General features: G+C 42.5%; 1 protein-coding gene across 15 annotated transcripts in view; it reads right to left on the bottom strand.

Moving 5' to 3' along the window:
* The window catches only part of cacna1aa (calcium channel, voltage-dependent, P/Q type, alpha 1A subunit, a), a 109,013-nt gene that overhangs the window by 78,644 nt on the left and 6,873 nt on the right, over positions 1-23,496 (bottom strand). For all 15 annotated transcript variants that reach the window (XM_053239101.1, XM_053239098.1, XM_053239094.1 and 12 more), the window contains exons 2-3: positions 10,869-10,975; positions 10,454-10,593 (exon numbers count right to left, since the gene is read on the bottom strand). In XM_053239101.1, coding sequence (XP_053095076.1) covers positions 10,454-10,593; positions 10,869-10,975 — 247 coding nt within the window. The remainder of the gene's footprint in view (positions 1-10,453; positions 10,594-10,868; positions 10,976-23,496) is intronic.

Genomic DNA, 23,496 nt, shown 5'->3' with positions numbered 1-23,496 from the left:
CTGTGTGTATCTGCTTCTCTCTATAGCTGTGGCTGCTCTGTGTGTATCTGCCTCTCTCTATAGCCGTGGCTGCTCTGTGTGTATCTGCCTCTCTCTATAGCCGGGCTGCTCTGTGTGTATCTGCCTCTCTCTATAGCCGTGGCTGCTCTGTGTGTATCTGCATCTCTCTATAGCCGGGCTGCTCTGCGTGTATCTGCCTCTCTCTATAGCCGTGGCTGCTCTGTGTGTATCTGCCTCTCTCTATAGCCGTGGCTGCTCTGTGTGTATCTGCCTCTCTCTATAGCCGTGGCTGCTCTGTGTGTATCTGTCTCTCTCTATAGCCGGGCTGCTCTGTGTGTATCTGCTTCTCTCTATAGCCGTGGCTGCTCTGTGTGTATCTGCCTCTCTCTATAGCCGGGCTGCTCTGTGTGTATCTGTCTCTCTCTATAGCCGGGCTGCTCTGTGTGTATCTGTCTCTCTCTATAGCCGGGCTGCTCTGTGTGTATCTGCCTCTCTCTATAGCCGTGGCTGCTCTGTGTGTATCTGCCTCTCTCTATAGCCGGGCTGTGGCTGCTCTGTGTGTATCTGCCTCTCTCTATAGCCGGGCTGCTCTGTGTATATCTGCCTCTCTCTATAGCCGGGCTGTGGCTGCTCTGTGTGTATCTGCCTCTCTCTATAGCTGTGGCTGCTCTGTGTGTATCTGTCTCTCTCTATAGCCGGGCTGTGGCTGCTCTGTGTGTATCTGCCTCTCTCTATACCCGGGCTGCTCTGTGTGTATATGTCTCTCTCTATAGCCGGGCTGTGGCTGCTCTGTGTGTATCTGCCTCTCTCTATAGCCGGGCTGCTCTGTGTGTATATGTCTCTCTCTATAGCCGTGGCTGCTCTGTGTGTATATGTCTCTCTCTATAGCCGGGCTGCTCTGTGTGTATCTGCCTCTCTCTATAGCCGTGGCTGCTCTGTGTGTATCTGTCTCTCTCTATAGCCGGGTCGTGGCTGCTCTGTGTGTATCTACCTCTCTCTATAGCTGTGGCTGCTCTGTGTGTATCTGCCTCTCTCTCTCTATAGCCGGGCTGCTCTGTGTATATCTGCCTCTCTCTATAGCTGTGGCTGCTCTGTGTATATCTGCCTCTCTCTATAGCCGTGGCTGCTCTGTGTGTATCTGTCTCTCTCTCTATAGCCGGGCTGCTCTGTGTGTATCTGTCTCTCTCTATAGCTGTGGCTGCTCTGTGTGTATCTGCCTCTCTCTATAGCCGGGTCGTGGCTGCTCTGTGTGTATCTACCTCTCTCTATAGCCGGGCTGCTCTGTGTGTATCTGCTTCTCTCTATAGCCGGGCTGCTCTGTGTGTATCTGCCTCTCTCTATAGCTGTGGCTGCTCTGTGTGTATCTGCCTCTCTCTATAGCCGTGGCTGCTCTGTGTGTATCTGCCTCTCTCTATAGCCGGGCTGCTCTGTGTGTATCTGCCTCTCTCTATAGCTGTGGCTGCTCTGCGTGTATCTGCATCTCTCTATAGCCGGGCTGCTCTGCATGTATCTGCCTCTCTCTATAGCTGTGGCTGCTCTGTGTGTATCTGCCTCTCTCTATAGCCGTGGCTGCTCTGTGTGTATCTGCCTCTCTCTATAGCCGTGGCTGCTCTGTGTGTATCTGCCTTTCTCTATAGCCGGGCTGCTCTGTGTGTATCTGCCTTTCTCTATAGCCGGGCTGCTCTGTGTGTATCTGCCTTTCTCTATAGCCGTGGCTGCTCTGTGTGTATCTGCCTCTCTCTATAGCCGGGCTGCTCTGTGTGTATCTGCCTCTCTCTATAGCCGGGCTGCTCTGTGTGTATCTGCCTTTCTCTATAGCCGGGCTGCTCTGTGTGTATCTGCCTTTCTCTATAGCCGTGGCTGCTCTGTGTGTATCTGCCTCTCTCTATAGCCGGGCTGCTCTGTGTGTATCTGCCTCTCTCTATAGCCGTGGCTGCTCTGTGTGTATCTGTCTCTCTCTATAGCCGGGTCGTGGCTGCTCTGTGTGTATCTACCTCTCTCTATAGCTGTGGCTGCTCTGTGTGTATCTGTCTCTCTCTATAGCTGTGGCTGCTCTGTGTGTATCTGCCTCTCTCTATAGCCGGGTCGTGGCTGCTCTGTGTGTATCTGCCTCTCTCTATAGCCGGGCTGCTCTGTGTGTATCTGCTTCTCTCTATAGCCGGGCTGCTCTGTGTGTATCTGCCTCTCTCTATAGCTGTGGCTGCTCTGTGTGTATCTGCCTCTCTCTATAGCCGTGGCTGCTCTGTGTGTATCTGCCTCTCTCTATAGCCGGGCTGCTCTGTGTGTATCTGCCTCTCTCTATAGCTGTGGCTGCTCTGTGTGTATCTGCATCTCTCTATAGCCGGGCTGCTCTGCGTGTATCTGCCTCTCTCTATAGCCGTGGCTGCTCTGTGTGTATCTGCCTCTCTCTATAGCCGTGGCTGCTCTGTGTGTATCTGCCTCTCTCTATAGCCGTGGCTGCTCTGTGTGTATCTGCCTTTCTCTATAGCCGGGCTGCTCTGTGTGTATCTGCCTTTCTCTATAGCCGGGCTGCTCTGTGTGTATCTGCCTTTCTCTATAGCCGTGGCTGCTCTGTGTGTATCTGCCTCTCTCTATAGCCGGGCTGCTCTGTGTGTATCTGCCTCTCTCTATAGCCGGGCTGCTCTGTGTGTATCTGTCTCTCTCTATAGCCGGGCTGCTCTGTGTGTATCTGCCTTTCTCTATAGCCGTGGCTGCTCTGTGTGTATCTGCCTCTCTCTATAGCCAGGCTGTGGCTGCTGAGTCTGTACCTTGTCATATTCTTCCTCAGCTTGTTGTCTCTGATTGTGCTCACGTATTCTGCTGTATTCTTGTGTATTCTCTATTGAATAGATAACATTGCAGTTTACTTTGTTTTTTTTGTTGTTCCAGTCCAATAAGATAATTTTCTTTTTGTGCATTATTCATTGGGTTGGGCCGGATTCTGCGGATGAGGAGGTCAGTGTCCTGAGACTCATTATTGTTAGTTGTGTTAGTCATGTTAGTCAGATTAGTTTGTTTGTGGAGCCTCAGGACCAGCTGAGTGAGGAGGCTTCTTTCAGTGTTCATTTCATGTTTTTTCAGGGCTTTAAAATGATAATAGTTTGGGTCACTCAACTTTAAATGTTTCCAAAATTTGATGGCTCTTTTCTCAGAGTTGATTAATAGAGGGTATTGGCCTAATTCTGCCCTGCATGCATTGTTAGGTGTGTTCCTCTGTTCCCTAAGGATGCTTTTACAGAACTCTGTATGCAGGGCTTCAACTGGATTTTTGTCCGAATTTTCAAATATATGATTTAGGAGAGGACCCCAAACTTCACTGCCATATAGTGCAATTGGTTCTATAACTGTCTGGAATATTTTGATCCAGATTCTAATTGGCATTTGAAATTGCTTTCTCTTCACTTCGTTCACAGCCAAATTGAGGTTTTCCTTTGTACTGCATTTCAGCCCAAGGTATGTATAGTTTGTGGTATTATCAATTTTGGTCATACCAAGGGTGAAATTGTTCTCTTTCCCTGACATCTGGGTCTTTTCTGAAATGTAAGAACTTTTGTTTTAGTTGGGTTTATAGTCAGGGCTCAGGTCTGACAGAACTTGTGCAGGATGTCTTGGTTCTGCTATAGACCGTCTTCTGTTGGAGACAGCAAAACCAGGTCATCTGCATAGAGGAGGAACTTTATGGTGGAGTCATACAGTGTTTTACTCCTTGCCCAAATAAATGCTTTGGCAATACATTGTATAATTTGTCGTGCCAAGAAAGCTCATTTGAAATTGAATTTGAATTTGAGAGACAGAGAGAGAGAGACAGACAGAGGGACAGAGTGAGAGAGTGCGACAGAGAAAGAGACAGAGAGAGAGAGAGAGAGAGAGAGAGAGCTGAAGTAGATGATCGATCATCTGCAGCAGTGAAAAAGCAGGTTACTGCAGCAACTCCTGCACCCTCATTCGCTTGCTTGCCCCCCCGACCATTTTTCTGATCTCACTACTCTTCTCCAGTTGCATCCCCCCCGTCTCTCTCTCTCTGTATCTCTTTCTCCATAAACTCAATGTAAGAAATGCAAAAAATGATCATGTGATGTTTACGCTGCACTCCCTTCTTTCTCTCATTCCTGCATATAATTTTTACATGAACACACACACACACACAGATGTGTCCTTGTTTTTGAGGTTTTTGTTCACACAGAGCTGCCTGCATCACTCCAACACTTAGACATATTACACACATATATATTTGTGTGTGTGTGTGTCATCTTTCCAACCTTTCTATCCCTCCATCCTTCTCCTCCTTCTGTTCATTTCTGCCTCAAGGAAACAACACACTGTTTTATTCTGGTTTCAGCTGAACTGCACTGGCACAATGACACATTAACATGGAGAAAATGGCTGCAGTCCTGCAGAGGTGCACACACACACACGCATACACACACACACACACACACGCATACACACACACACACACACACACACACACAAAAATGTACACGCCCACTGACTGACCTACTTACAGACAGAGTCTCATACACAGTACATTAAGTATACACACACAGAATGCTGCTGTACAGTAAGAGGCACAGTGCCGCATTCTGTGTGTTTAAATTTATCCATGGAAAGTTGGTGTTGAAGATCACTGAAAGGACAAGATGAGCAAGGGACAGGAAGTGATATCACAGAGAATGTGTGTCAGATATTACATCACATGCTATATTCTGACAGAGATGACATGCTGAAAATGGCATGACTGTAGTTGTGATGTCTGTTTTGTTCAGAGAAGACTGTGTAGTGCTAAACAGTACACAACACCTCCTCCTGAACACCTCCACAACACCTACACACCTGCACAACACATACACAACACCTCCACAACACCTTAACACCCCCTAAACACCTCATCAACACCTCCACAACACTGCCACAACCCCATCACAACACCTCCACAACACCTTAACGCCTGCTAAACACCTCCACAACACCACAACACCTAAATGAATCTATAACATCTCCACAACTAAACAGCACCTCCCCAACATCACCACAAAAACCCCAACACATAAAAACACTTTCACAACACCACTACAATACCCCATCTCCACCATGTCCACACAACACAAGGCTGTACAATGCAACAGTTTTGCGATTAAAAAATATTCTGTGTGAAGATAAATATTAATTCACGCACTTAGGATTGTTTGCATTACCATCACTGAGGTTTCCTAAATCAGCAAGAAGAACAATTAATAAGTGTTATCTATGTATCGGAGTGCTACTGTCCTGCTATGAAGCATGTGCGTCTTAACACTGCATTGCCAAGGATGAGTTTTCAAGGAAGCATCCGAGGTTTGTGGTTGTATCTCTTGCTAAACTAACTGTGACAAATGGAGTTACACCTTCGGTGCTTGGGCCCTAATAATAATAATATGTTCTGTCTGTTGAAAGTTTGGAAATAGAACAGAATTTAAAAAAATTATAATTAAATATCTGCATAACTGTTAAGCTTAAACTTGTCCCTGGCTGCAAAAATCTCAGAAGCCCTGTAAAAGATTATTAAAAGGACAATAACACACCTGGTTCAATTCAATAGGACTTTCATTCAGATTAGATTCAATCAGTTTACTCTGTTCCCATGATTACATGCATATTTTTATTCTCGTTGAGCTAATGAAAGAATGTGAGGTTGTGTACGTGGCCATTTTGTTTTTTGTTTCAATAAATTTGTATGAGTCTAAGCTGATTTAGGTTCTTTTTTCAATTTTATTTTCTATAAATAGTTTGTACATTCTCAGATATGAACATATGGACCAAAATTTTAAATTTTCAAATGTATTCCTCTGTGCTACAAAACTTTCCGTTGTGCTGCTAGCACCAGCACTACCACTTAAAAAAGTAAGCATACAACATTGCAACCACAACATCATACGCAATATCTCCACCAAGTCCATGTCCACACAACATCTCCACCATGTCCACACAACAGCTAAACCACATCTTCACCATGTCCACATCCATGCACCATCTCCACCACATCCAGGCAACATCTCCACTACATCTATGCAACATCTCCACCATGTCCACGCAACAGCTACACCACATCAAGGCAACATCTCCACAACGTCCACGTCCACGTCCATGCACCATCCCCACCATATCCACACAACATCTCCTCCACTTCCAGGTAAAATCTGCACCACGTCTACATAACATCTCTACCACATCCGCACAACATCTGCAGTATGTCCATGCAACATCACCATGTCCACACTACATCTCCAGCACATCCTCGCAACATCTCCACATAAAAATTTGCTCCTTTTAATCAAAATTTGATTTGATTTTCAACGAAAATCAAAAAGAAATTGCACTGTGTGACTAGGAGCACACACGTTAAATTGTGGAGTGACATTAAATCCATTATTTAAAAATGGAAAGAATATGGTACAACCATGACAACCAGTGAGAGGAGAAAGAGAATTATTTATAGAAACAACAAAGAGGATTTAATGTCGCTTTGTGAGATCTTCACAATTAAGGATTCTTTATAACTAGACTCATTGCACACCACTTCAATGCTACAATTTGCACATGGCAGGGTATTCCTCCTCTCCCACTCTCACTGCCTTATCGTATTTATCATATTCTTTATTTATTACATTCCTTTTGCATTTTTCTCTATTTTACTTTGTTTATCTTAGGTCTAAATATCAGCCATGACATTAAAAAAAAAACCTGTCTAATATTGTGTAGGTCCTGCTTGTGCCACCAAAACAGCTCTGACAACTATTCAACACTAAAGGACATTTACAAACCCCTCCCCCACCCTGCCTTTGGCAAAGGTATCCACATTAGCATATTGCTGTTACCTGCTTACAGACAACGCCTCAAACAAGAAAAACTGGTTTTTAGGGCAGTTCACAAATGGAGTGAGGATGCCATCTCCAGACTGCGGGACTGCTTTGAATCCACAGACTGACAAATATTTCAAGATGCAGTAGGAGGCAACATAAATGAATACACAGTCTCTGTGATAAGCTACATCAACAAACACACAGAGGATGTTGTCCCTACAGTCAATGTAAAGTCATTTCCCAACCAGAAACCATGGGACAATGGAGAGGTGCGCACCAGGCTGAGAGCACGAACTGCAGCCTTCAACCTGACTGCCTACAAGAAGTCCAGGTATGACCTTCAAAAGGCTATCAGAGATAAAGAGATTTCAGGGACAGAGTGGAGTCAGACTATTGCTGCTCTGACCAAAAAAACGCATGTTGAGCAGTCTGCGCACTACACAAAGGCAGGAAAAGCAGTGATGTGCCTATGTCTGCCTCCTTACCAAACAAGCTCAACGCATTCTACATTCGCTTTCAGGCAATACATTCTCTGCTGTGAAAGTACCTGCTGACCATAACACCTGCCCTCTGGCTCTAACTACACCGGAAATGAGCAGGGCCTTTAAGAGAGTCAGAGGTCAGAAGGCACCAGGACCTGATGGCCTCCACGGACGTGTCCCGAGGGCCTGTGTCCTGACCAGACCACCATCATCCCTGTCCCCAAGAAAACTGCTGTCTCCTGCCTGAATGACTACTGCCCTGTAGCACTGACATCAGTGATCAAGTGCTTTGAACATCTCGTCAAATCCTACATCTGCTCCTCTCTACGAGACACCTTGGACCTGTTCCAGTTTGCTTCCCACTCTAATAGATCCACTGATGACGCCATTTCAATTGCAACTCTGCCCTGAAACACCTGGAGGAAAGAGACACCTATGTGCAGATGCTGTTTATTGATTATAGCTCTGCATTTAATATCATCCTCCCTAACAAACTCATAGTCAAGCTGAAGGATCTGGGACTTAACAGTCACATGTGTAACTGGATCCTGGACTTCTTGACGGGCAGACCCCAGGTGGTCAGGATTGGCAGCCACACATTCTCCACACTCACCCTCAACACTGGTGTCCCCACGGGATGTGTGCTCAGCCCCCTCTTGTACTCCCAGTTCTCCTATGACTGCTCTGCTAAGCACAGCTCCAAAATAATCTTCAAATTTGCTGATGAAACAACTGTCCTGGGACTCATCACCATCTCTACAGAGAGGAGGTCAGAGCACTTTCAACATGGTGTGATGACAACAATCTCTGTCTGAATGTCAGCAAGGCCAAGGAGACTATTGTGGATTACAGGAAGTCACAGAGATGGGGTCATGGTCCTATCTACAACAATGGGGTGGAGGTGGAGAGAGTTAAGAGCTACAAGTTCCTTGGTGTCCACATCTCCGAGGATCTCTCCTGGAGCCACACAGACACAGTAGTGAGAGAGCAGCCTGTAAGCATCTCTACTTTCTGCAGAGGCTTAAGAGGTTTGGCGTTTCCTCTGACATCATCTTAAACGTCAGCCGCATCACTGTTTGGTATGGCAGCTGCTCTTCCTCCGACCACAAAGCTCTTCAGAGAGTGGTGAGAACAACAGAGCTCATCACTGGAAATAAACTCCTGACCTTACAGGACAACTAACAAACACGCTGTTTGAGGAAGGCCCACAGTATCACTAAGGACTGCGCTCACCCTGCTCATTATCTATTTGCGACACCGCTGTCTGGCAGAAGCTTCCGTTGCATCCATTCATGGACAACCAGACTGAAGAACAGTTTTTAACTCTAAGCCATCAGATTACTTAACAGCCAGCAGTCCTTCATCTAGCAATTTGACACTTTATTACTGCCACTTCCAGACACTTAGATATTTACTATTCAGATTTACTATGTACTATTTATTATACTCTTATTTACTGTTCTGCCTTATTTAATAGTACATGTCACTTTTACTCTGCCATTGTAGACCACTGTTTCATTTACCTTTATTGCATTACAGCATTATCTCAACCATTCATGTCCAAATATGTGTTTGTTCATGTCTAATAAGGGTTTGTTCTGTCAATGTCCAAACCTGTGCCTTGTCACAAGCATTTCAATGCCCAGAATACCCAGTGAAACTGTGCAAATGACAAATAAATGACTCTTGTCTCTTGACTTGACTCTTGAAGGTGTGTACTTGGTCTGCAACTATGTTTAGGTAGGTGGTACGTGTCAAAGTAACACCCATATGAATGCAGGGACCCAAGGTTTCCCAGCAGAACATTACCCAGAACATCACACTGCCTCCGCCAGCTTGCCCACTGTGTGTTCTGACACCTTTCTATCATAGCCAGCATTAGCTTTTTGTGGGATCGGACCAGACGGGCCTTCGCTCCCCACATGCATCAGTGAGCCTTGGGCGCCCATGACCCTGTCACTGGTTCACCGGTTGTCCTTCCTTGGACCTCTTTTGGTAGGTTCTAACCACTGCATACCAGGAACATCCCACAAGACCTGCCATTTTGGAGATATTCTGACCCAGTCGTCTAGCCATCACAATCTGGCCCTCGTCAACGTCGCTCAGATCCTTCACTTGCCTAGTTTCCCTGCCTCCAACATGTCAACTTTGAGAACTGACTGTTCACTTGCTGCCTAATAAATCCCACCCCTTTACAGGTGCCATTGTAACGAGATAATCAATGTTATTCACTCTATTATTCTTTACTCTTTCTTGCTTGCACAGTCCCGGTGTCGACCACACTGCATTTCAATACATGTTGGATCCTGTATCTGTAACTGTGTGTGTGACAAATAAAATCTTTGAATTCTTGAATCCTTAACCAAACCCTGATTGATGCCCTAGAACCCTAGAATCTTTATCCTAGAACTGCTTGGTCTTCATGATGCTGTGTGCTTAGGTATGTTCTCTAACAAACTTTGGGTTCTTCCAGGAATAAGTATATTTATACTGAGATCATGTGACACTTTAATTACACACAGGTCAACTCCATTGAATGAATTATATCACTTCTGATGGAAACTGAGCATCAGAACTAATTTAAGGGTTTTAAACTAACTTTTACAACTTTATTTGTAAATAATTTTGCAAACTCCAGGGTGTCCCAAAGGTCTACATACATAGGGGACATTAACACTTCTTAGCAAAATGTCTTCCAAAATTTTTTATACTTAGTTTATATTATATTTTTTCAAATAGCTTTGACAAAAGAAGAACATATTGAAATCATTCTCATGGCTGGATCATGCGTGATACTAGATGTGTTAACACGAGTTCATCATGAGTGGGAGAGAGGACTCCGTGTGTGTTTACAAAGAAATTTTGTAGAGGACATTTTGTAAATAAAGTTACAGCTAAAAAGTGTTAACTTCCCCTGTTTGTGGAGATGTATGGGAAACCCTGTATGTTTACTTTTCCCTCTGTTTCAAAACTATGTGCTATTTTGTGTAGATTCATGACATAAAATCCCATAAATTTCATTATGGTTCCAGAATGTAACACTACAAAATGTGGAAAAGGCCATACAAGGGTAAATACTTATGCAAGACAAGACACTCTGTGTGTGTGTGTGTGTGTGTGGTTTGGACTCACCCAGTCAGCACCACCACGAAGTCCATGACGTTCCAGCCATTTCGGAGGTAGGAGCCCTTATGGAAGGCAAAGCCCAGAGCCAGAATCTTAATGCCAGACTCAAAGCAGAAGATGCCAATGAAATAAGGTTCTGTGTCATCCTGAGACAGAGAGAGAGTGAGTGAGTGAGTGAGTGAGAGTGAGAGAGAGAGAGAATGAAAAAGAGAATGAGAGAAAGCTAGAACCTGTTGTTCTAATAAACACTGCAATGTTCCTGGAGAGTAATCAGGTACTAATAAGAAAGTTAAAAGTGTTAAGTCAAACTTTATATAAAATATTTTGCATTAGAGCCACACAATGTCTGAAGTAAATGTTGACAAAGACAAAACCACATTCTTCACACACAAACACACACACACACACACACAGGACTAACCAGGCGCTCTGACATTGGTGTCTTGTCACCATCAGGGAGATGTTGCTCCAGTGCCAGGACAATGCAGTTAGCGATGATGGTGGCCAGGATCATGTACTCAAATGGAGTGAGAGACTCAGGTCAAGGAGAAAAAACAAACTATAAGTATACAATACCATGAAGAGGTGCAAACAAATGATCTGGGGTTGGTTACCCAAAATTCTTATATTCACAACATTTTTATATTCTAATCAGTAAAAGTATAAATATTCACAGAGGCAGAGGCTATAACAAATAAAACACAAAAACTGTAGCAATTCACTCAATATCAGGTGTTAGTCAGTAATGGATAAAAACTAAATCATGTTATATATTAATGTTTATTAGTGTTGAGTTTTCCGAGTAGGTGAGTGGGGCGCAGAATGCATCAACTAGCAGCCCAAAACCACAGCAGTTCATGGCGGTGTTGAGGGAGTTTCATGAGATTGTAATGTCAATGTCATATTAATTACATTTTTAAAAATATACGATAATAAATAATAAGAAAAATAAGAAAAAACAGCAATGAAAATATATTGAAAATATAAATGAAAAACCATGCTAAAAAGTGACATTTAAAAAAATTTCAGTTAATTTTAGCCTACTTAAAAAAGAGGAAATTAAGGCAAATAATTTAGCTTGCCCTCTCTCTCCTTCTGCCCCGCCCCTTTCTCTCCCCCCTGTCCCACCCCACTGTCTCCCCCTCTGCCCTACCCCTCCTTCTCCCTCTACTAATGAAAAATAATAAATAAGAAATTATATTTTAATGGGATGAAAAACTAGTCAGTACCGGGAAAAACTCTGGGTGAGTGTGTGAACACGAGTACTGTGTGTGTGTGTGTGTGATTATTCAGTGCCCTTTTTACACAGCAGCTTGGCAGGATGCAGAGATGAAAGCGTGTGTGCCGTGTTCTCTCAGGAGGATGAATGGACGTCATGTTCCCCCCACTGCCTGCCAGTGTGTGATATGGCCGCAGTGTGATGTTGCCGCTGCTCATGCGTGTGTGTGTGTGTGTGTATTCTTTGAAGAGTCTAAATGAATAAGGGTTTCTGTTTAAAGGGTGTGTGTGTGTGAGTACACTGCTGTGATCTGTTTTACAAAAAGCCTTCAATTATGAATCTTCCACCATTTTAAACACACACACACACACACACACACACACACTGTTCGTAGGGAAAAAGAGACAAGACAAAAACAGAAAGAATGGTGTGAAGAAAAAAGCTTCATGACTGTATTCTGACTAACCATCATGTGCTGTCTCTTTCTGTCTGTCTCTCTCTTTCTCTCTCTCTGTCTCTCCCTCTGTCTGTTTCACTCTCTCTCTCTCTCTCTATCTCTGTCTCTCCCTCTTTCTGTTTCACTCTCACTCTCTCTCTCTATCTCTGTCTCTCCCTCTTTCTGTTTCACTCTGTCTCTCTCTCTGTCTCTAAATCTTTCTGTTTCACTCTCTCTCTCTCTATCTCTGTCTCTCCCTCTTTCTGTTTCACTCTGTCTCTCTCTCACTGTCTCTCTTTCTCTGCCTATCTCCACATGCCCGCTGCTGCTGCTTCTTTTCGCACCATTTCAGATCTTCATTTTCCATCCCTCCTTCCATCTGCATTCTACATTCTCTCAAACTGAACCTGTGCATCAATCATCTCATCACCAATTCAGGCTCAAAACACTCTGCACTGTCAGCAAGTCCTGACGCACACACACACACACACTCACAGGAAAGGATTGAGATGCTGAGTGAGAAATGAAAAAAAGGTGTCATGTGAATCTGATAACAAATTTGTTCAACTAACAAGTTGAAACTAAAAACACTCTCAAGGTTTTACGTCACTGCTGAGTAATTTTCTCCCGTCATGCTGTGTTGTCATCAACATGGCCGCTGTGTTTTAGCTGCTAAAGAGTGATTCTTTGTGTGTGTGTGTGTGTGAGAGAGAGAGAGAGAGAGAGAGAGAGAAGAACAGCATGTGACTTCAGCAGCACAACCATGAAAGATCAGTCCATCACAGTCTCCCTTCACTTAGTCCCTAAAAATACACACACACTCACACACATACACACCAGCTGAATAATTCACAAATATGCAAAGAGAGAGGAAGACAGAGAGCATAATGTGTTTGAGATCAATGAATGAGTGTAGCACTGGTTGACCTTCAATCTATATAATGAAAATAATAATTTAAACAGAAAGTGTTCATGACCCTGAGCTAAACCAAACCTGAGCTAAACCAAACCTGAGCTAAACCATCTGCTTCATGATATTTTTCAATATACAACATATTGAAATATAATACATTATAAAGATTATTGTTACCCAACTCATGCACTGTGAATGTGTTGTTTTTATGTCATCCATTTTATCTACTGTTTGTCATCTGTGTGTCAAACAAGCTCAGGTGCTTCTCCTTCATCCTGTCTCCCGCTGGACTAAAACTCTCCAGAGCCACCAGACAGGAAGTCTGAAGACTGCAACATCACACTGCATCATTTTCCAACCAGAAAAATGGTTCCTCTCAAGGTGTCTTCTTCATGTCATCTCAGCACTGTCACCTCTGGCCTGTTCATTAGGGATCTAAATCTACAAGCGGATTTCTGTAAAGCTGCTTTGTGATAATGTAGCTGATCTAATAAAACTGAACTGACTGAACAAAACCTCAATCACCTTGACCTTTACAGGTTATGCATAATTAAAAATATTTGACAATTTTATCACCATAAAACAAAAAGGTAACCTGAATCAGATGAGCTTTTACTGTAAACAGGGTTAATAACAGAAATCCTAGAACTCAGAGGTTCTTTTCTCTCTCATCTCTCCATCACTCTGCTCTCCACAATCCTTCAGTGTCTTTTCTGCAAAGAAGGAGGAAACAGAACCCAGGGTGGAAAAAGTAGACATCAATGATCATCTCTCTCAGTCTACGGTTATTTTTAGCTACAGTTTTGATTTATTTTTTAGCAGATCTGTTGGGAAATGATGGAAATATGAAGAGTGAATCACACACGTGTCAATATTCAGTTTCATGATATACTGTGATACTGAACAGGCATGTGCACTTAAAAATATTGCCACTATTGACACTTCAGGTATAAAATGCCACTCTGACTGAGAAACTCAGGTGTGAGTTGTCTTGTAATTTTACTCTTTATTGTGTTGTAGTTGGCAGGATGAGTGTTGGTATACATGGTATACAAGCTATAAGGTATGGATCAAACTCATTTAAACTATTCTTTATTAATATAACAAACCACAGAAAATAAGTCTACTCAGTCATTTCCACTAATTAGTATTTACAAACCTCCAGGGCCATATTCTGAATTTCACCATGAATTTGCAGATTTCGTCTCCAGTAACAGTTGGAGACTTTAATATTCATTTTAAAATTTCTATAAGACACTCTGAGAACAGCGTTTTGTCTATTCTACTATTCAGTATGGTTTGTTCAGAATATAATAGGACCCACTCATTATGGCAGATACAGCCTTGACTTAAATATGGAAAATATAGTCACTCTACCTCAGTCTGAAGCTACTCAGATCTTTACTTCATCTTATTTAAAATGTGTCTCAGTCATAATATATGCACTTCACCATGGTACCGCAACAAATATACAATCACATCAGCTAAATCTCCCAGAGTTATCAACTCTGATTGCTTCAGTGTCTGATCCCACAGAACTTGATCAGTCAACTGAATGCTTAGGCCAGTGTTTCCCTACACTCTGTATAATGTAGCCACACTTTAAAGAAAAATAATTAGAGAGAAAATAAACTAACACCCTGGTATAATGATCACACTCGCACTTTAGAGACCAGCAAATTAATTTGAGGGGTGGCGTCCCCTAGTGTCCCAAACCCTGAGCCTCTTACAGATCTTTCACATGGAGTCAAGATTAAGACATACATCAGAAATGGACCAGCTGATTACTCATCTAATCTAGTGCACTTGGTTGTAAGAGAAATTGCAAGATTTTTTTATGTAGCAAATTTCTCACTTTTTCATGTACTGGCATGATAAACACACATTACTCTTGTTAAAAGTACAATATAAAGAAGCATCACATTAGCAACCTGCAGAAAATTAAAATCATAATAAAGTTAAAGACACCAAAGCTTGTCATTGTTCAGCAGGAGAACAAGAGCAGAGAAAGAAGCAGAAAGAAAAGAGTTTAAATAATTAAGATTCTGCAGATGGCTCGAGATCACGGACTGGACACAGAGAAAACACTACACATCTTAGATCTCTGGGATCTCCTGTCTCCCTCTGGTGTTCACATGTGCTGTTCTACTGGTTTTGCTAGTTAAGAAGCGAGTACTCAAAAAGTCGTGCACCAAAACCAATAATAAGGCCAAATGAAAAGAACAGCCATAGATCAGCAACTCCAGTTTTCTAAACAAGAACCATCACAGATCCCCAATCACACGCATTTATGTAAATAGTTTATCTGAAGGCAGATCTTTGAGAAAGAGCTTTTACCGAATATCATAGATTTTTCTTTATTTTACCTTCACTAGTCCGATTACTGAATTAACAGCATGAATCATCTATTAAAAGGTTTAAAGCCAAACAGACAGAGGAGTGTGTGTTTATTCTCCACTTTCTCCACTGTGAATAAAACAACCACTTCAAGCGGTGTTATTTATAGCCATGATCTAATCATTAATGGTTAAGCATTAAAAACTGTCATCACCATTCAGTCATGTTAGTTGCTTATCCAGAACTTTGTAAGCAAGGAAATTTATGTAACTGGGCCTTCACAAATTTTACACAATACGTCTGATCTATAGTGTCAGTAGAAAAATTAAAGCTCTAGGACATCAACGGTCTGTTTGGATTGAATTCTGCCTCAAAGTTTCCCCAAGCAGTGAATTCTGGGAAATGAATAAATATAAGATTTAATTTAGAAAGTAAAAGGAAAAATTACAGCAAGAGTTTTAGACAAGGAATCAGGATAAAACTTCTGAACACCACACACTGAGTCTCCACATTAATAAAACTGTTATATAAACTAACCAGAAAGAAACTAGAATTAAACTAGAATTGTCAGTATTAACCACTGATTATTAACTAGGGTTAGGGTTTTGTGTGTGTGTGTATGTATATATATATATATATATATATATACAGCAAAAGTCTTAGAACCCTATTTTTTTTAGTACAAACTTTGTTATAGATGTTTATTTTCTGACTTCTACATTATTGATTCAGTACAAAAACATTTTAGATTCCAAACATTAGTCATTAGAGAATGAAATGTTACAGAAGAATGTTTGTATGTCAGTAAAGAAAGCAGCAGATTCCATAAGAGACACTTTTCAGATAAAAACATAATGAAGGCTGCTGGGTTTCGCTGCAGAAATAAGAAGCGAGTCGACAGTCAACGTCTCCAGAAGAACTGTGGCTGCTTCTGCAAGATGCTCAGTAACACTTCCAGCTCATTTCCTTATAAAACTGCACACACTGCACCTCAGATACTGCTTTATTTATTTAAAGTGAAGGATCGTCACATTAAATACTGACTTTGTTTCATTTATTACTGTTTACTGCTCTTTATAGGATTTTTTTGTAGAAACATTTAATTTAATTATATTTGAGAGCATCTTTTCTCTACAGCATTTCTTTGCATGTGCCTATATATATATATATATATATATATATATATATATATATATCTTTATAATATGTAAAAAATATAAAATATTAAACAGCAAAATAGAGAAAAAAAATTCTATGAGAAATTAAATTTATCTTGTGTGTATCTTATGAGTTTGACTTGTTTCTTAAAAGTGTGATGACATTTCGACTGAACAATGAGGAATTAACACCAGGCTGTGTAAAGAGCAAAGAGAAAAACTCCGTTAGAAATCCTGAAAAAATCTGAGCTTTAAAATCTAAGATAAAGCAACAGCATTTACACAAACAGCTTTTTAAACCTAAGTCATTCATAATGAAGCAAATGAAATGATGTGTGTATGTGTATGTGTCTGTGTGTGTGTGTGTGTCTGTGTGTGTGTGTGTGTGTTAACCCATAACCAATGTTAAAAGTCTATTAAAGGTCCTTGTAGACTATTGATTATGTTGGATCTTTGCCACATGCACCAGTGGGATTTTTTTGAAAGTGGATTAGAGATCTCTAACCACTCAGAGAAACCGACATTCTCTCAGTCACCAGGCTGCTTGTATCATATATCACATTTCTGCAGTCTAGAAACATGAGCCATCTTCACTCATTCAGAAAGTACTTTTTTTCTGCTTTTCTAGTTGAGTTCAAGAACTCTGTTAAAAAGGAGTAGGATGCCACCATCTATAGCGTTACTGTATCACCGTCTATAGCGTTACCGTATCACCGTCTATAGCGTTACCGTATCACCGTCTATAGCGTTACCGTATCACCGTCTATAGCGTTACCGTATCACCGTCTATAGCGTTACCGTATCACCGTCTGTAGCGTTACTGTCACCATCTATAGCGTTACTGTCACCGTCTATAGCGTTACTGTCACCATCTATAGCGTTACTGTCACCGTCTATAGCTTTACCGTATCACCGTCTATAGTGTTACTGTATCACCGTCTATAGCGTTACTGTCACCATCTATAGCGTTACTGTCACCATCTATAGCGTTACTGTCACCGTCTATAGCTTTACCGTATCACCGTCTATAGCGTTACTGTCACCATCTATAGCGTTACTGTCACCATCTATAGCGTTACTGTATCACTGTCTATAGCGTTACTGTCACCATCTATAGCGTTACTGTATCACCGTCTATAGCGTTACTGTATCACCATCTATAGCGTTACTGTATCACCGTCTATAGCGTTACTGTCACCATCTATAGCGTTACTGTATCACCGTCTATCACGTTACTGTCACTGTCTATAGCGTTACTGTCACCATCTATAGCGTTACTGTATCACCGTCTATAGCGTTACTGTCACCATCTATAGCGTTACTGTATCACCGTCTATAGCGTTACTGTTTTCTAGTTGAGTTCAAGAACTCTGTTAAAAAGGAGTAGGATGCCACCATCTATAGCGTTACTGTATCACCGTCTATAGCGTTACCGTATCACCGTCTATAGCGTTACCGTATCACCGTCTATAGCGTTACCGTATCACCGTCTATAGCGTTACTGTATCACCGTCTATAGTGTTACTGTATCACCGTTTATAGCGTTACTGTATCACCGTCTATAGCGTTACTGTATCACTATTGATTATGTTGGATCTTTGCCACATGCACCAGTGGGATTTTTTTGAAAGTGGATTAGAGATCTCTAACCACTCAGAGAAACCGACATTCTCTCAGTCACCAGGCTGCTTGTATCATATATCACATTTCTGCAGTCTAGAAACATGAGCCATCTTCACTCATTCAGAAAGTACTTTTTTTCTGCTTTTCTAGTTGAGTTCAAGAACTCTGTTAAAAAGGAGTAGGATGCCACCATCTACAGCGTTACTGTATCACCGTCTATAGCGTTACCGTATCACCGTCTATAGCTTTACCGTATCACCGTCTATAGCGTTACCGTATCACCGTCTATAGCGTTACTGTATCACCGTCTATAGCGTTACTGTCACCATCTATAGAGTTACTGTATCACCATCTATAGCGTTACTGTCACCATCTATAGCGTTACTGTCACCGTCTATAGCGTTACCGTATCACCGTCTATAGCGTTACCGTATCACCGTCTATAGCGTTACCGTATCACCGTCTATAACGTTACTGTATCACCGTCTATAGTGTTACTGTATCACCGTTTATAGCGTTACTGTATCACCGTCTATAGCGTTACTGTATCACTATTGATTATGTTGGATCTTTGCCACATGCACCAGTGGGATTTTTTTGAAAGTGGATTAGAGATCTCTAACCACTCAGAGAAACCGACATTCTCTCAGTCACCAGGCTGCTTGTATCATATATCACATTTCTGCAGTCTAGAAACATGAGCCATCTTCACTCATTCAGAAAGTACTTTTTTTCTGCTTTTCTAGTTGAGTTCAAGAACTCTGTTAAAAAGGAGTAGGATGCCACCATCTACAGCGTTACTGTATCACCGTCTATAGCGTTACCGTATCACCGTCTATAGCTTTACCGTATCACCGTCTATAGCGTTACCGTATCACCGTCTATAGCGTTACTGTATCACCGTCTATAGCGTTACTGTATCACCGTCTGTAGCGTTACTGTCACCATCTATAGAGTTACTGTATCACCATCTATAGCGTTACTGTCACCATCTATAGCGTTACTGTCACCATCTATAGCGTTACTGTCACCGTCTATAGCTTTACCGTATCACCGTCTATAGCGTTACTGTATCACCATCTATAGCGTTACTGTCACCATCTATAGCGTTACTGTATCACTGTCTATAGCGTTACTGTCACCATCTATAGCGTTACTGTATCACCGTCTATAGCGTTACTGTCACCATCTATAGCGTTACTGTATCACCGTCTATAGCGTTACTGTCACCATCTATAGCGTTACTGTATCACCGTCTATCACGTTACTGTCACTGTCTATAGCGTTACTGTCACCATCTATAGCGTTACTGTATCACCGTCTATAGCGTTACTGTCACCATCTATAGCGTTACCGTATCACCGTCTATCACGTTACTGTCACCATCTATAGCGTTACAGTATCACCGTCTATAGCGTTACTGTATCACCGTCTATAGCGTTACCGTATCACCGTCTATAGCGTTACCGTATCACCGTCTATAGCGTTACTGTATCACCGTCTATAGCATTACTGTATCACCGTCTATAGCGTTACTGTCACCATCTATAGCGTTACTGTATCACCGTCTATAGCGTTACTGTCACCATCTATAGCGTTACTGTATCACCGTCTATCACGTTACTGTCACCGTCTATAGCGTTACTGTATCACCGTCTATAGCGTTACCGTATCACCGTCTATAGCGTTACCGTATCACCGTCTATAGCGTTACTGTATCACCGTCTATAGTGTTACTGTATCACCATTTATAGCGTTACTGTATCACCGTCTATAGCGTTACTGTATCACCGTCTATAGCGTTACTGTATCACCGTTTATAGCTTTACTGCGTCACCGTCTATAGCGTTACTGTATCACCGTCTATCACGTTACTGTCACCGTCTATAGCGTTACTGTATCACCGTCTATAGCGTTACTGTATCACCGTTTATAGCTTTACTGCGTCACCGTCTATAGCGTTACCGTGTCACCGTCTATAGCGTTACTGTCACCGTCTATAGCGTTACTGTATCACTGTCTATAGCGTTACTGTATCACCGTCTATAGCGTTACCGTATCACCGTCTATAGCGTTACCGTATCACCGTCTATAGCGTTACCGTATCACCGTCTATAGCGTTACTGTCACCATCTATAGCGTTACTGTCACCATCTATAGCGTTACTGTCACCATCTATAGCGTTACCGTATCACCGTCTATAGCGTTACTGTCACCGTCTATAGCTTTACCGTATCCCATCTATAGCGTTACTGTCACCATCTATAGCGTTACTGTCACCGTCTATAGCGTTACCGTATCACCGTCTATAGCGTTACTGTCACCGTCTATAGCTTTACCGTATCACCGTCTATAGCGTTACCGTATCACCGTCTATCACGTTACTGTCACCGTCTATAGCGTTACCGTATCACCGTCTATAGCGTTACTGTCACCATCTATAGCGTTACTGTATCACCGTCTATAGCGTTACTGTCACCGTCTATAGCGTTACTGTCACCGTCTATAGCGTTACTGTCACCGTCTATAGCGTTACTGTCACCATCTATAGCGTTACCGTATCACCGTCTATAGCGTTACTGTCACCATCTATAGCGTTACCGTATCACCGTCTACCACGTTACTGTCACCATCTATAGCGTTACTGTATCACCGTCTATAGCGTTACTGTCACCATCTATAGTGTTACTGTATCACTGTCTATCACGTTACTGTCACCGTCTATAGCGTTACTGTATCACCGTCTATAGCGTTACTGTATCACTGTTTATAGCGTTACTGTCACCGTCTATAGCGTTACTGTATCACCGTCTATAGCGTTACTGTATCACCGTCTATAGCTTTACTGCGTCACCGTCTATAGCGTTACCGTATCACCGTCTATAGCGTTACTGTCACCATCTATAGCGTTACCGTATCACCGTCTATCACGTTACTGTCACCATCTATAGCGTTACTGTATCACCGTCTATAGCGTTACTGTCACCATCTATAGCGTTACTGTATCACTGTCTATCACGTTACTGTCACCGTCTATAGCGTTACTGTATCACCGTCTATAGCGTTACTGTATCACTGTTTATAGCGTTACTGTCACCGTCTATAGCGTTACTGTATTACCGTCTATAGCGTTACTGTATCACCGTCTATAGCTTTACTGCGTCACCGTCTATAGCGTTACCGTGTCACCGTCTATCACGTTACTGTCACCATCTATAGCGTTACCATATCACCGTCTATCACGTTACCGTATCACCGTCTATAGCGGTACCGTATCACCGTCTATCACGTTACCGTATCACCGTCTATCACGTTACTGTCACCATCTATAGCGTTACCGTATCACCGTCTATCACGTTACTGTCACCGTCTATAGTGTTACTGTATCACCGTCTATAGCGTTACCGTATCACCGTCTATAGCGTTACTGTCACCGTCTATAGCGTTACTGTATCACTGTCTATAGCGTTACTGTATCACCGTCTATAGCGTTACCGTATCACCGTCTATAGCGTTACCGTATCACCGTCTATAGCGTTACCGTATCACCGTCTATAGCGTTACTGTCACCATCTATAGCGTTACTGTCACCATCTATAGCGTTACTGTCACCATCTATAGCGTTACCGTATCACCGTCTATAGCGTTACTGTCACCGTCTATAGCTTTACCGTATCCCATCTATAGCGTTACTGTCACCATCTATAGCGTTACTGTCACCGTCTATAGCGTTACCGTATCACCGTCTATAGCGTTACTGTCACCGTCTATAGCTTTACCGTATCACCGTCTATAGCGTTACCGTATCACCGTCTATCACGTTACTGTCACCGTCTATAGCGTTACCGTATCACCGTCTATAGCGTTACTGTCACCATCTATAGCGTTACTGTATCACCGTCTATAGCGTTACTGTCACCGTCTATAGCGTTACTGTCACCATCTATAGCGTTACCGTATCACCGTCTATCACGTTACTGTCACCATCTATAGCGTTACTGTATCACCGTCTATAGCGTTACTGTCACCATCTATAGCGTTACTGTATCACTGTCTATCACGTTACTGTCACCGTCTATAGCGTTACTGTATCACCGTCTATAGCGTTACTGTATCACTGTTTATAGCGTTACTGTCACCGTCTATAGCGTTACTGTATTACCGTCTATAGCGTTACTGTATCACCGTCTATAGCTTTACTGCGTCACCGTCTATAGCGTTACCGTGTCACCGTCTATCACGTTACTGTCACCATCTATAGCGTTACCATATCACCGTCTATCACGTTACCGTATCACCGTCTATAGCGGTACCGTATCACCGTCTATCACGTTACCGTATCACCGTCTATCACGTTACTGTCACCATCTATAGCGTTACCGTATCACCGTCTATCACGTTACTGTCACCGTCTATAGTGTTACTGTATCACCGTCTATAGCGTTACCGTATCACCGTCTATAGCGTTACTGTCACCGTCTATAGCGTTACTGTATCACTGTCTATAGCGTTACTGTATCACCGTCTATAGCGTTACCGTATCACCGTCTATAGCGTTACCGTATCACCGTCTATAGCGTTACCGTATCACCGTCTATAGCGTTACTGTCACCATCTATAGCGTTACTGTCACCATCTATAGCGTTACTGTCACCATCTATAGCGTTACCGTATCACCGTCTATAGCGTTACTGTCACCGTCTATAGCTTTACCGTATCCCATCTATAGCGTTACTGTCACCATCTATAGCGTTACTGTCACCGTCTATAGCGTTACCGTATCACCGTCTATAGCGTTACTGTCACCGTCTATAGCTTTACCGTATCACCGTCTATAGCGTTACCGTATCACCGTCTATCACGTTACTGTCACCGTCTATAGCGTTACCGTATCACCGTCTATAGCGTTACTGTCACCATCTATAGCGTTACTGTATCACCGTCTATAGCGTTACTGTCACCGTCTATAGCGTTACTGTCACCGTCTATAGCGTTACTGTCACCGTCTATAGCGTTACTGTCACCATCTATAGCGTTACCGTATCACCGTCTATAGCGTTACTGTCACCATCTATAGCGTTACCGTATCACCGTCTACCACGTTACTGTCACCATCTATAGCGTTACTGTATCACCGTCTATAGCGTTACTGTCACCATCTATAGTGTTACTGTATCACTGTCTATCACGTTACTGTCACCGTCTATAGCGTTACTGTATCACCGTCTATAGCGTTACTGTATCACTGTTTATAGCGTTACTGTCACCGTCTATAGCGTTACTGTATCACCGTCTATAGCGTTACTGTATCACCGTCTATAGCTTTACTGCGTCACCGTCTATAGCGTTACCGTATCACCGTCT

The sequence above is a fragment of the Pangasianodon hypophthalmus genome, chromosome 13 (assembly GCF_027358585.1).
Source record: "Pangasianodon hypophthalmus isolate fPanHyp1 chromosome 13, fPanHyp1.pri, whole genome shotgun sequence".
Classification (NCBI taxonomy): domain Eukaryota; kingdom Metazoa; phylum Chordata; class Actinopteri; order Siluriformes; family Pangasiidae; genus Pangasianodon; species Pangasianodon hypophthalmus.
The sequence above is the reverse complement of the archived record's forward strand: the minus strand, read 5'-3'. Positions and strand labels throughout refer to the sequence as shown.